Genomic DNA, 15,467 nt, shown 5'->3' with positions numbered 1-15,467 from the left:
CTGGTTGAAATGGGAGTGATTGATTATTTGACAACTACTTACACCAGCATTTACAAACCCTTTATAAAGCATGCTTTAATACAGTTAACCTTAAATGTTACCTACATTTTTATTTTACATTATGGTACATTTCTTTCAGTATGCGAGTAATTCTGTCGAGACTAATATTTGTTCAGCTGCTGTTAAATGGGATCTGTACAACAGTGCTATTATTTCTACCCTGTACCAGATGGTTTGGATTAATGTCTAGTTGGCTTTCTTATTAGGTGAAGCTTCACACCAGGTTTAACTTGAAATAAAGAGAGTTAATAGTATAACCAAATCCCCTATTTAGGCACTGCAGTCACAGGAGCTCATGCTGTGTGTTCGGCATTAACACCACAGCCTGTTAAAAAGTGACGTGTTCAGAGAATAGCAGATACTAACTATGACAAATGAAAAAGCTCCTGTACGAAAATCATGGTCTGAGATTTTGAGTCAAAACGGGACATTTCCTGAAATTCCAGTTCATAAGAAACTGAGTCGTCCTGGACGTGCTAGTTCCTGATTCACTTGGAGTACGAGTCAAGATAAGAAACTGAGTCGTCCTGTTACGTGCTAGTTCCTGATTCACTTGGAGTACGAGTCAAGATAAGAAACTGAGTCGTCCTGGACGTGCTAGTTCCTGATTCACTAGGAGTACGAGTCAAGATAAGAAACTGAGTCGTCCTGGACGTGCTAGTTCCTGATTCATTTGGAGTACGAGTCAAGATAAGAAAGTGAGTCGTCCTGGACGTGATTAGTTCCTGATTCACTTGGATGTACGAGTCAAGATAAGAAACTGAGTCGTCCTGGACGTGCTAGTTCCTGATTCACTTGGAGTACGAGTCAAGATAAGAAACTGAGTCGTCCTGGACGTGCTAGTTCCTGATTCACTTGGAGTACGAGTCAAGATAAGAAACTGAGTCGTCCTGGACGTGCTAGTTCCTGATTCACTTGGAGTACGAGTCAAGATAAGAAACTGAGTCGTCCTGGACGTGCTAGTTCCTGATTCACTTGAGCAACATGTACGAGTCAAGATAAGAAACTGAGTTAGGTTCGTCCTGTTACGTGCTTAGTTCCTGATTCACTTGGAGTACGAGTCAAGATAAGAAACTGAGTCGTCCTGTTACGTGCTAGTTCCTGATTCACTTGGAGTACGAGTCAAGATAAGAAACTGAGTCGTCCTGGACGTGCTAGTTCCTGATTCACTTGGAGTACGAGTCAAGATAAGAAACTGAGTCGTCCTGGACGTGCTAGTTCCTGATTCACTTGGAGTACGAGTCAAGATAAGAAACTGAGTCGTCCTGGACGTGCTAGTTCCTGATTCACTTGGAGTACGAGTCAAGATAAGAAACTGAGTCGTCCTGGACGTGCTAGTTCCTGATTCACTTGGAGTACGAGTCAAGATAAGAAACTGAGTCGTCCTGGACGTGCTAGTTCCTGATTCACTTGGAGTACGAGTCAAGATAAGAAACTGAGTCGTCCTGGACGTGCTAGTTCCTGATTCACTTGGAGTACGAGTCAAGATAAGAAACTGAGTCGTCCTGGACGTGCTAGTTCCTGATTCACTTGGAGTACGAGTCAAGATAAGAAACTGAGTCGTCCTGGACGTGCTAGTTCCTGATTCACTTGGACTGTGATTACGAGTCAAGATAAGAAACTGAGTCGTCCTGGACGTGCTAGTTCCTGATTCACTTGGAGTACGAGTCAAGATAAGAAATCAACTCTGGCTTTCGCACAAATTATTCATTTACGTCAATAGTGTGGAAATATGGGTCAGGTCCGTGTGTGTGAGTGAGATCTCTGCTCTGCCATCCATACCTCTCACTCCTATCTCTAAACACTAGCCGACACTTCTCCAGGAAATACTTCTCTACTACCGCCCTGCAAAGGAAACAGATAATCAATACAAAATACAAAAGAGCTAATCAATACCAAATACAAACATCTGACAGAAATGTGATTTGTCCACAAATTCTTGATATTTGTAGTCACGTCCGCTTACTAAAATCAAGCCAAATGGTTGTGCTGTGAACTGAAATTAAAGGTTACGACAGTAGCAATGTACTAGACAAAGTCCCGTGTTCATGGTGACACTGACAGCAAGGAACTACACGAATAAACCAATTAATTACAGATAGATTCATTTTTTTGCCAGAAACCCACCAATTAAAATGTGGTTTACCCTTGTTGAGGAAAGGCCATAAATATAGCCTGCTCCCAAGATCTATTTGTGCTATTGACAACTCAATTGCAGTCACTGTCAAGTGAAACATGCTGTTTGGCTTGGTAACTCCATAGCGAGTTGTCCAAGAGAGCAGAAATAGACTGGGTGCCGGTCTATCTAAAACAAACCAATGCATTGAATAAAAATTGATGGATAGTTTGTTTTCTGTGATCCTGCTGCTATCATGCCAAGTCATACAAAGACAGATTCTCCTATATGGTATTCAGTATGTGTCGATAACACTGCCTCACCCTCTCACCACCCCACTCTCCAGATAGTTGACCTGGATAAACTTCCCAAAGCGACTGGAGTGGTTGTTCTGAGCCGTCTTAGCGTTGCCAAACGCCTGTTCAGAGAGAGAGAGAAGAGAGAGGAGAGAGAGACACACAGAGAGAGACAGAGTGAGAGAGAGAGACAGAGTGAGAGAGACAGAAACAGAGAGACACACACAGGGAGAGGGAGAGGTGATGTTATGTACAATTCGATAACCCTCAACGGTGCCTCACCAGTTTGAGTAACCGTAAGCAAGTTCCGCTAGAATTGCCTGACTGATACAAAACATTCCAATTGTGTGCTGCTGTGAAAGACATTAACTTAAAAGACAATGGGGTTGTATACAGTAAATTGTATGCTAAGATGACCCAACAGGCAGGCTCTCTTATTTCCAGATACTCCTACACTATGTTACTGTGATTAGGCCCACTAGATGAGCAACATGTTACTGTGATTAGGCCCACTAGATGAGCAACATGTTACTGTGATTAGGTTCACTAGATGAGAAACATGCTACTGTGATTAGGTCCACTAGATGAGCAACATGTTACTGTGATTAGGCCCACTAGATGAGCAACATGTTACTGTGATTAGGCCCACTAGATGAGCAACATGTTACTGTGATTAGGTCCACTAGATGAGCAACATGTTACTGTGATTAGGCCCACTAGATGAGCAACATGTTACTGTGATTAGGCCCACTAGATGAGCAACATGTTACTGTGATTAGGTTCACTAGATGAGCAACATGTTACTGTGATTAGGCCCACTAGATGAGCAACATGTTACTGTGATTAGGCCCACTAGATGAGCAACATGTTACTGTGATTAGGCCCACTAGATGAGCAACATGCTACTGTGATTAGGCCCACTAGATGAGCAACATGTTACTGTGATTAGGCCCACTAGATGAGCAACATGTTACTGTGATTAGGCCCACTAGATGAGCAACATGTTACTGTGATTAGGTCCACTAGATGAGCAACATGTTACTGTGATTAGGTCCACTAGATGAGCAACATGTTACTGTGATTAGGCCCACTAGATGAGCAGCATGTTACTGTGATTAGGTCCACTAGATGAGCAACATGTTACTGTGATTAGGTCCACTAGATGAGCAACATGTTACTGTGATTAGGCCCACTAGATGAGCAACATGCTACTGTGATTAGGCCCACTAGATGAGCAACATGTTACTGTGATTAGGTTCACTAGATGAGAAACATGTTACTGTGATTAGGTCCACTAGATGAGCAACATGCTACTGTGATTAGGCCCACTAGATGAGCAACATGCTACTGTGATTAGGTCCACTAGATGAGCAACATGTTACTGTGATTAGGTTCACTAGATGAGCAACATGCTACTGTGATTAGGCCCACTAGATGAGCAACATGCTACTGTGATTAGGCCCACTAGATGAGCAACATGCTACTGTGATTAGGCCCACTAGATGAGCAACATGCTACTGTGATTAGGTCCACTAGATGAGCAACATGTTACTGTGATTAGGTTCACTAGATGAGCAACATGTTACTGTGATTAGGTTCACTAGATGAGCAACATGTTACTGTGATTAGGCCCACTAGATGAGCAACATGTTACTGTGATTAGGCCCACTAGATGAGCAACATGTTACTGTGATTAGGTCCACTAGATGAGCAACATGTTACTGTGATTAGGCCCACTAGATGAGCAACATGCTACTGTGATTAGGTTCACTAGATGAGCAACATGTTACTGTGATTAGGTTCACTAGATGAGCAACATGCTACTGTGATTAGGCCCACTAGATGAGCAACATGCTACTGTGATTAGGCCCACTAGATGAGCAACATGCTACTGTGATTAGGCCCACTAGATGAGCAACATGCTACTGTGATTAGGCCCACTAGATGAGCAACATGCTACTGTGATTAGGCCCACTAGATGAGCAACATGCTACTGTGATTAGGTCCACTAGATGAGCAACATGTTACTGTGATTAGGCCCACTAGATGAGCAACATGTTACTGTGATTAGGTTCACTAGATGAGCAGCATGTTACTGTGATTAGGTTCACAAGATGAGCAACATGTGGTTTTGGGAGGGATCTTATGACAAGCCACAGAACGTGTTGACACCGTCATGACATTCTGAGAAGGACTGATTTCACGATTACATGCACACAGTCAGTGTCAATAGCCTGATTGATAACAGCGTTGTGTAGGCATATTGTAGGAAACGCACCAGTGACTGAGAATTAAACTAAAACTCAGCTTCAGACACCCACACACACACACACCACTGTGCTCTGTTTTTCTCTGGTTAATAGATACATTAAAGACAACACAATGATCGACTAATAACATGACACCGTTGAGTGACCAAACCAGGGTCGTTTTTAGGACACTGAAGTTTGAGCCAGCGGTTGGACTTTATTAGTGAGCAGGTATACGATGTAGATGTGCTTTTTCTTGCCCAGAGTGAGCCTTTTAATTTGCAGTGAGGAAAAAGCCGTCGAAACCTTGTTCAAAATGAAAATCCATGTTCAATAAGTACCTGTTAACCCGGCAGACGATCTGTTCCCCATCTGTCCAACCCACAGATACTTCTTAAACCAAATTCACATCATGCATCAGCCAATGAGAACAAGCCAATTCACATCCTGTTCAATTATCAATCACAAGGCATGAAATACCAGTTCAAAGAAAAAAAGATCCATCCAAAACCACTCATTCATATAATTTAGTGTTACATAAAAAAATGTTAGAACAATAACAAATGTTTAATTATGTCGTTATAATAAAGTTGTTAGCAACATGTGAAAATGGTGGAAATCTGTTGCAGCTCAAGTCGACTACAAAACCCACAATGCAATGCTCTATGGGCTTCCTGGCTAGGAGCTACACACAATAATACTAAAGTCAACATCGGTAATATGAAGTAGCTAGAAAGCTGTAAAAAAAAATCACCTAAACAAACTATCAGGAGTCTACAATCTCACCATTCAATGTGCCTCACAGAGTGGGGTCTGACATTTACAACGGTTACCATGCAATGCACCTTGGACTGAAGAGGCAGACAAATAAGAGAAATGTGTTAGACACTCTGTTAAATAAAAATAAAAACATTTGAGGTAGGGATATATAAACAACATATGATCAATGGCTCATTGGAGAGAAGACAACCTCCAGCATTATGACTTGGCCAGTATTGAAATCTGACATGATCATTTTTCTGCATTCTAAAAATCGTATTCCTATTAACTTCCAGTGTAGTGAGAGCGGCGTTTTCTCAATGCTACTGTCACGAGCTGGCTCACAGCCCGTAACAAAAGGGAGACAACGTGGACATAAGTAACAAAATATGTATTTATTAAATAAAGCAAACTAAATACAACATACAATGGTGTGTGTAATCAGTAGTGTAAGTGAGTGTTTTGCATGAATGTGATAATGTTGAAAGATGCCAAAGCAAACAACCAAAAAACCACCAAGAAACAACAAAATCTGTCAAAGTGTCTGCATGGAGAGAGTCTCTTCCATGAATGGGGAAGTGGTGTATTTATCCTGGGACACACCGGGCCCAGGTGTTTCCTATGTAGCTGACGGCCCTCATAGCTCCGCCTACCGACGTCCTAATAAGGAAATAAGAACAGAGAGAGAATACGGCAGACAGAGGGGGAGGGTCGTCACACAACGTCATACCGGACTCATTTCTTCCTGCTGGAACAGCAATAGCTCAGATACACATAACATGAAATGACCCTGGGAAGAAAAAAATATATATATATATAAATAAATAAAAAAATTGAATAAAAATCGGTAGAACATCGATCAGAGATGCACAAAAACAATATTAAAACATGGGTGAATCTCTACTTGAATAAAGTTATACGTATTCTCCTAGCACACACTTCAATACTTTAGAGCAGGGTTCTCCAACTGGCGGCCTGCGGGCTGAATTCGGCATGCGGGTTCTCCAACTGGCGGCCTGCGGGCTGAATTCGGCATGCGGGTTCTCCAACTGGCGGCCTGCGGGCTGAATTCGGCATGCGGGTTCTCCAACTGGCGGCCTGCGGGCTGAATTCGGCATGCGGGTTCTCCAACTGGCGGCCTGCGGGCTGAATTCGGCATGGGATTCTCCAACTGGCGGCCTGCGGGCTGAATTCGGCATGCGGGTTCTCCAACTGGCGGCCTGCGGGCTGAATTCGGCATGCGGGTTCTCCAACTGGCGGCCTGCGGGCTGAATTCGGCATGCGGGTGGTATTATTTGGCAGACTTTTTTTTATTGGCGGACATAAAAGACTGTAAAAACACCAGAAAAATCAGCTCCAAGTGATTTACATTTTGGAAATCTGTTCCAAAGTAGTCCCATGCATATTAGGAGAGATGTATATGTTCGTATAAGAAATAATATCGTATAAGAAAGAGCCCTGTCATCTAGCTTCACAATGAGATGGGGTGCAGGCCAGGCAGCAGGTTGTTAGCCAGCCTGCCAGTTTAGTGGAGTCTGCCCCGAGCACAGTCAGTGTAGAGCTCAGTTTTCCACCATTGAGACCATGTCTGTGCCTCGATCTAGGTTGGGAAAAACTAAACATGGTGGTGTTCGCCTTCGCAATTTCTGTGGAAGAGATTGTGATAACATCTCACATATTGCAAAATAGGGTTATTTAATGTGAGAACCCTAACTTCCAAGGAAGTCAATGAACAAATCACTGATCATAATCTTGATGTGATTGGACTGAAACATGGTGTAAGCCTGATGAGTTTACTGAGGTATAAGTATGCCTCTCCTCCAGATGTGTACAAACTCAGTATGCAGTCCAACCTGCCTCACAACCAAAGACCACATGTAACCATGCCAACCACGCCAGCCCAGGACCTCCACATCTGGCTTCTTCACCTGCGGGATCGTCTGAGACCAGCCACCCAGACAGCTGTTGAAACAGAGAACACTTTCTGCCTATAATAAAGCCCTTTTGTGGGGAAAAATCTATTGTGACTGGCTGGGTCTGGCTCCCCAGTGGATGGGCCTGGCTCCCCAGTGGATGAGCCTATGCCCACCCAGGCTCACCCATGTGAAATCCATAGATTAGGGCTTCATGAATATTTAAATTGACTGATTTCCTTACAGTATATGTACTGTAACTCAGAAATTGTTGCATGTTGTGTTTATATTTATGTTCAGTATACATAAACTCAGCAAAAAAAGAAAACGTCCTCTCACTGTCAACTGTGTTTATTTTCAGCAAACTTAACATGTGTAAATATTTGTATGACCATAACAAGATTCAACAACTGAGACATAAACTGAACAAGTTCCACAGACATGTGACTAACAGAAATTGAATAATGTGTCCCTGAACAAAGGGGGGGGGGGGTCAAAATCAAAAGTAACAGTCAGTATCTGGTGTGGCCACCTATCTTGCACAGAACGAGCAGTATGGCTGGTGGAATTGTCATACTGGAGGGTCAGGATGAGCCTGCAGGAAGGGTACCACATGAGGGAGGAGGATTTCTTCCCTGTAACGCACAGCGTTGAGATTGCCGGCAATGACAATAAGCTCAGTCCGATGATGCTGTGACACACCGCCCCAGACCATGACGGACCCTCCACCTCCAACTTGATCCCGCTCCAGAGTACAGGCCTCGGTGTAACGCTCATTCCATCGACAATAAACGTGAATCCGACCATCACCCCTAGTGAGACAAAACCGCGACTCGTCAGTGAAGAGCACTTTTTGCCAGTCCTGTCTGGTCCAGCGATGGTGGGTTTGTGCCCATAGGCGACGTTGTTGCCAGTGATGTCTGGTGAGGACCTGCCTTACAACAGGCCTACCAGCCCTCAGTCCAGCATCTCTCAGCCTATTTTTGATAGTCTGAGCACTGGAGGGATTGTGCATTCCTGGTGTAACTCAGGCAGTTGTTGTGCCATCCTGTACCTGTCCCGCAGGTGTGATGTTCTGATGTACCAATCCTGTGCATGTGTTGGTACACGTGGTCTGCCACTGCGAGGACGATCAGCTGTCTGTCCCGTCTCCCTGTAGCGCTGTCTTAGACGTCTCACAGTACAGACATTGCAATGTATTTCCCTGGCCACATCTGCAGTACTCATGCTTCCTTGCAGCATGCCTAAGGCACATTTACACAGATGAGCAGGGACCCTGGACATCTTTCTTTTGGGGGTTTTCCAGAGTCAGTAGAAAGGCCTCTTTAGTGTCCTAAGTTTTCATAACTGTGACCTTAAATGCCTACCGTCTGTAAACTGTTAGTGTCTTAGCGCTCGTTCCACAGGTGCATGTAGATTAAATGTTTATATTTCATTGAACAAGCATGGGAAACAGTGTTAAAAACCTTTACAATGAAGAGCTATGAAGTTATTTGCATTTTTACAAATTATCTTCGAAAAGACATGGTCCTGAAAAAGGGACATTTGTAAGTCCCTTCTGGGAGTATACTACTTCCATATACCCTGTACTGTTACAGGCTTTGGTTTTTCCATTTATATTGCGAGGTTGGACATGAGGTGCACTGATTGGTGTAACTTCGTTAGAAAGTATGTGTTACACCTGTGCTGGCTCGTCATCTCGTTAGTCGGAAGGCATTTCACCTGTGCTGGTGTTACGTTCCCCAGCAAGGAACCAAAACAAAAAAGAGGAAACTAACAAAGAGTTACTAACTACAACCAAATCCAAACAGGTGGGGTTCTGAAAGACACTCTTGGGGGTGTCCACTTAAAGTTGATTAGCAATAACTAGGCTGCAGTCCAAACACTTAAAAAAGACACACCCTATCCCCTCAAATGAAGTAGACACATCATGACTTCTGACGAGTATACACTTGCAGGGCGAGGGAGGACAGAATTACTTGTAAATGGACTGCTTGGAAATTCCTCACTCGTTCATCCCGTGATGATTGTGTTTTCAGCCACAGGTGGCTTGTGGGTGCTTTATATGCACTACTGTCAATTATGATTGCATGTCTACTTATTAACTATAAAATTATTAATATAGGCCTACTGTATGATAGCTAGCAAATTAATTAGCTAACTAACAGTAGCCTGCCGAGCTGGAACTTAACAGTAGCCTGCCGAGCTGGAACTTAACAGTAGCCTGCCGAGCTGGAACTTAACAGTAGCCTGCCGAGTTGGAACTTAACAGTAGCCTGCCGAGCTGGAACTTATAAAGGAAAATGTTTTATTTTTTACAATTTCCAAAGATAACCAAACAAAAACATCACATTTATGAGACGTGTTTGTGCCGTCATGTGCATTAGTAGCACAATTTCTAACATTTTTACGTTTGTTTTTTACTTACACTTGTATGTTGACTTCTCCCTTGTTTTAAAGTTTTGGTGGATTTTTCTTAGCGGGTGTACAATCGTCACAAGTTGAATTATGGGGAGTTTCAGGCCCCGGAGTGAACATAATTGTACACTCGCAAACTCGTCTAAAAAGGGTCTTATGTTGCAAACTTCCCTTGCTTGGCTAGTCATTTGGACCGCCCTCCAAGATTGCGATGGGGATTCCCCTAAGGGCATAAGGCGAGGGTAAGTGGACAAGGGTGTGTCTTTTATGAGATTGAATTGCAGCCTGGGACTTAAGGACACCCACCATGAGCGCACACAAAATTTGCCCAAAAAGAGGCAAACCAAATTTAAAAGACAGGAAACAAACCAAAAGGTGGAGCAAACAAAAACAGGGAAGAACAGATTTTTTTTTTTTTTTATTTTATTTAACAAAAAACATGCTTTATCAAATAGGGCGCGCCTACTAAAGGTGTTAACCCTCCACATCAAGACAACTGGAACATTGGGCCAACCACTCTTAAATAGCACTTGGGCCAGCACAGGAGATACACCTTCTGACTAATGAGTTGGCAATCAGCAGAGGTGTAACACCTACTGTCTAACAGGGTGACGCCCAACCTCAAAATATACATGGAAAAAACAAATTCTGTAGCAGTACCTTGAACTAACCATGTGCTTGAACGCACCCACTGTTTGACAGTCAAATTTCCATCAGGAGGCGAACAGATAACCCCCTTCAATAAACAAGGAAATACAACATGATCCTGATCGATCTATGATTAGAAGAGTAACATTTCCTGGGCGATCCACAAGGTTTTGCGCTCACAAATCAATTGCCGCAATTCAACCACAAACTCTCATTCATGATACTTTCTCCATAGTGCAGTAAACACCATGTTATCTTCAGCTTTCAAGTACGACTTCTACTTTCCACCAATAAATGTGGCAGAGAGCCAAATAGATCAAGAGAGAAATAAGAGACAGAGAGAGAGAGAGGGTGTGCGTGTGAGAGAGAGAGAGAGAGAGGGTGTACGTGTGAGAGAGAGAGAGAGAGAGAGGGTGAGCGTGTACGTGTGAGAGAGAGAGAGAGAGAGAGGGTGAGCGTGTGTGTGTGTGTGTGAGAGAGAGAGGGTGAGCGTGTGTGTGTGTGAGAGAGAGAGGGTGAGCGTGTGTGTGTGTGAGAGAGAGAGGGTGAGCGTGTGTGTGTGTGAGAGAGAGAGAGGGTGAGCGTGTGTGTGTGAGAGAGAGAGGGTGAGCGTGTGTGAGAGAGAGAGGGTGAGCGTGTGTGAGAGAGAGAGGGTGAGCGTGTGTGAGAGAGAGAGGGTGAGCGTGTGTGAGAGAGAGAGGGTGAGCGTGTGTGTGTGTGAGAGAGAGAGGGTGAGCGTGTGTGTGTGAGAGAGAGGGGTGAGCGTGTGTGTGAGAGAGAGAGGGTGAGCGTGTGTGTGTGTGAGAGAGAGAGGGTGAGCGTGTGTTTGTGTGAGAGAGAGGGTGAGCGTGTGTGTGAGAGAGAGGGTGAGCGCGTGTGTGTGTGAGAGAGAGGGTGAGCGCGTGTGTGTGTGAGAGAGAAAGGGTGAGCGCGTGTGTGTGTGAGAGAGAGAGGGTGAGCGCGTGTGTGTGTGTGTGTGTGAGAGAGAGGGTGAGCGCGTGTGTGTGTGTGTGTGAGAGAGAGAGAGGGTGAGCGCGTGTGTGTGTGTGTGAGAGAGAGAGGGTGAGCGTGTGTGTGTGTGAGAGAGAGGGTGAGCGTGTGTGTGTGTGTGAGAGAGAGGGTGAGCGTGTGTGTGAGAGAGAGAGGGTGAGCGTGTGTGTGAGAGAGAGAGGGGTGAGCGTGTGTGTGAGAGAGAGGGGGTGAGCGTGTGTGAGAGAGAGAGGGTGAGCGTGTGTGTGTGTGTGTGTGAGAGAGAGGGGTGAGCGTGTGTGTGTGTGTGAGAGAGAGAGGGTGAGCGCGTGTGTGTGTGTGTGAGAGAGAGAGGGTGAGCGTGTGTGTGTGTGTGTGAGAGAGAGGTGAGAGAGGTGAGCGTGTGTGTGTGTGTGAGAGAGGGGTGAGCGTGTGTGTGTGTGTGTGAGAGAGAGGGGTGAGCGTGTGTGTGTGTGTGTGAGAGAGGGTGAGCGTGTGTGTGTGTGTGAGAGAGGGTGAGCGTGTGTGTGTGTGTGAGAGAGAGGGTGAGCGTGTGTGTGTGTGAGAGAGAGGAGAGGGTGAGCGTGTGTGTGTGTGAGAGAGAGCGTGTGTGTGTGAGAGAGAGGGTGAGCGTGTGTGTGTGTGAGAGAGAGGGTGAGCGTGTGTGTGTGTGTGAGAGAGAGAGGGTGAGCGTGTGTGTGTGTGAGAGAGAGAGGGTGAGCGTGTGTGTGTGAGAGAGAGAGAGGGTGAGCGTGTGTGTGTGAGAGAGAGAGGGTGAGCGTGTGTGTGTGAGAGAGATTAAACAGCTCCTCCAATAGATCTGCACTAAACACACACACCTATTGTACTAGAATTTACTTGTTCAATTAATGAATGAATGAATGTGTATATATATATATATAACAGAAAGAATGTTAGCTGTTATCCTGTGTATCTCTTAACAACTTATTAGAAGTTACTGTATTTCTGACTGCTATTCTTTCTTTTTGCAACATGAAATCACTATCAGGGCCTAAACCCTAAACTCATCAACCTTTGGACTGAAGAGTTTAGCACTGGAGAAGCTTGGGTCTGTACTTTGTCAATGGTAGGTTACGGGGGGGGGGGACTCTTTGGGGAGATTCACCTACTGCTCACCTCTTGGCCACAGTGCAGTAGACTATATGATCACAGACATTGACCCTTTCTCTCTCAGCTCATTCACTGACAAATTGTGTTGTTCCTCAAAAGAACAGACATGGAAACCACCACACATTCGCAGCCCAGTAAGCTGTACAACATCAGAAATTCACCCAGATGGGCCCAAAACAGCACAGAAGAATACCAGAAACCAAAATATCCAAACACTCTCAGATAACTTTCTGGATACCACATTCACCCACAGTGAAGAAGGCATCAATCTGGCAGAACAAAACATCATATATATATATATATATGCAAACGGCAAAAGATACACAATTGAAATTGATAAAAAACAAAACAAAAAAAGACCACAGATGACAACTGGTTTGATGCAGATTGTAAAATAAGGAAAAATAAATAAATTTCGAACACTATCCAACCTAAAGCACAAAGAACCAAATAATGGTGAATTATGCCTTCATTACTGTGAGACTTTAAAACTCTATAAAACGTACACTCAGAACCAAAAAAGCACAGTACAACAGCAAGCAGCTGACACTAATTGAGGAGTCCCTAAACACACACAACGTCTGGCAAAATTGGAAAAAACGTTTAAAAAATATAAACAAGAGGAATTAGCGATACAAAATGGTGACATATGGACAAACCATTTTAAAACGCTCTACAACACCGTTCAAATTGACACAAATGCAGAACAACGCCAAATTCATGAGCAGTTCAATGGGTTAGAAAAAGCTATTAAAGGACAAATCCACTGGACTCCCCAATTACTGACCAGGAGCTCTATAAGAAACCTCAGGCTCTCAAATTTAAAAAGGCATGTGGACCTGATGGCATCCTAAATGAGATGCTCAAATTCAGTAGTGCAACATTTCAATTGGCTATATTAAAAAACTGTTTAATTTGATCCTGAGTAGGTTAATTCACTGACACCTGGAACCCCAATCTTTAAGAACAGAGACAAATTTGACACTAACAATTACAGAGGCTTTGTGTGAACAGTAACATGGGGAAGGTTTTCTGTAGTATTATAAATGTAAGAGTTCTAATCTTCTAATAAACAATGTCTTGAGTAAAAGCCAAATAAAATTTATTCCAAAACATCGCACAACTGATCATATTTACACCCTGATAGATAAACATGTCCACCAAAATAATACTCAAATATACTCTTGCTTTATCGACTTCCAAAAAGTATTTGATTCTATTTGGCAGACAGGACTGCTCTACAAAGTTATTGAAAGTGGTGTAGGGGGTAAAACATATGACATAATTAAATCAATGTATACTGGCAATACGTGCAGCATTAAAATTGGTAAGAAAATAACATAATTCTTTAACCAGGTGCAGGGCCTTCGCCAGGGTTGCAATCTGAGCCCTGCACTCTTCAATATTTACATTAATGAATTGGCCACTATTCTAGATAAATCCTCAGCCCCTGGTGTTAGTCTCCACAATTCAGAAGTTAAATGCCTACTCTTCACAGATGACCTATGCCTGCTGTCACCCACAGCACATGGCCTACAGCAGAGCCTGGACCTGCTAGAGCAGTACTGCCAGACCTGGGCCCTGGCAGTAAACCCCAAAAAGACTAAAATAATGATTTTCCAGGGAAGATCCAGATCTCAGGGAATTAGACCAAAGTTCTCAATTGGTACAAAATATATAGGGTACTGTACACATTACAATTACTTAGGTTTAAAAATAAGCTCAACTGGACACCTTAATGAGGCAGTGAATGAGCTGAGAGAGAAAGCACGCAGGGCATTCTACGCCATTAAAAAGCTAATTCAAATTGAAATACCGATTAAAATTTGGCTAAAACTAATTGAATATGTCATTGAACCAATTGCACTTTATGGCAGCGAGGTGTGGGATCCACTTGCAAAACAAGATTTCATCAAATGGGACAAATACCCCATTGAAACCCTGCATGCAGAATTCTGTACGTTCTCCTACATGTCCAGAGGAAAACTACAAACAATGCATGCAGGGCAGAACTGGCCAATATCCACTAATAATAAAAACTCAAAAAAGAGCAATTAAGCTTTGGAAACATCTAAAATACAGTGACCCCCTCTCATATCATTACCAAGCCCTGCAATGCTAAGAGCTGAGAAAAGAAAATAGTCCCCTCATCCAGATGGTCCTGGGGCTGAGTTCACAAACCTGTTCTACTAACACACTGAAGCCTCAGGACTAGAACATCCACTCAATCAGGATAAACCAAATTACAACACAGTCAAAACAAAAACTATATTGCTTATTGGGAAACACAAACACAAGCACAAAGCTAAATGCAGTGCTATCTGGCCCTAAATGGACTGTACACCGTGGCTAAATATTTGACAATGGTTACTGATCAAAACCTTAGAAAAACCTTGACAAAGTACAGGCTCAGTGAGCACAGCCTTGCCATTGAGAAGGGAAGACACCGGAAAACCTGGCTCCCTGTAGAGGAAAGGCTGTGCAACCACTGCACAACAGCAGAACCTGAGACAGAGTTGCATTTCCTGACAAAATGTTTAAAAAAAAAAAAAAAAAAATTAAAATTTAAAAAAATTAGAGATTGTAATTTCCCCAAGTTTGAAACCCTGATTCAAGGTTTCAAAGACCTCTCTGATGAGGACGCAGAGAGCTATGGGTTGGCAGCACACTACATTGCTGCCTGACATAAGTTGAGGGACAGTGTCTGACAGACCAATCAAGTATGCTTATTGTTATTGTTGAATGTATGGTTATTTTGACACTTGGTTATTGTTGTTACTGTTGTCCCGTTGATTCTCATTTTTATTTTTTATATTGTAAATATCCAAAGTAAGCTTTGGCAATATGTACATTGTTACGTCATGCCAATAAAGCAAATTGAATTGAATTGAGAGAGGGTGAGCGTGTA

The 15,467-nt window shown here is 43.4% G+C and overlaps 1 protein-coding gene across 1 annotated transcript in view; it reads right to left on the bottom strand.

The window, feature by feature from the left end:
* LOC135509409 (unconventional myosin-IXb-like) overlaps window positions 1–15,467 on the bottom strand; it is an 82,566-nt gene that overhangs the window by 55,700 nt on the left and 11,399 nt on the right. The window contains 2 exon segments of the mRNA XM_064930053.1: window positions 1,843–1,905; window positions 2,500–2,594. Coding sequence (XP_064786125.1) covers window positions 1,843–1,905; window positions 2,500–2,594 — 158 coding nt within the window.

The sequence above is a fragment of the Oncorhynchus masou genome, chromosome 3 (assembly GCF_036934945.1).
Source record: "Oncorhynchus masou masou isolate Uvic2021 chromosome 3, UVic_Omas_1.1, whole genome shotgun sequence".
Taxonomy (NCBI): Eukaryota; Metazoa; Chordata; class Actinopteri; order Salmoniformes; family Salmonidae; genus Oncorhynchus; species Oncorhynchus masou.
This window is presented reverse-complemented; position numbering and strand designations above follow the sequence as displayed.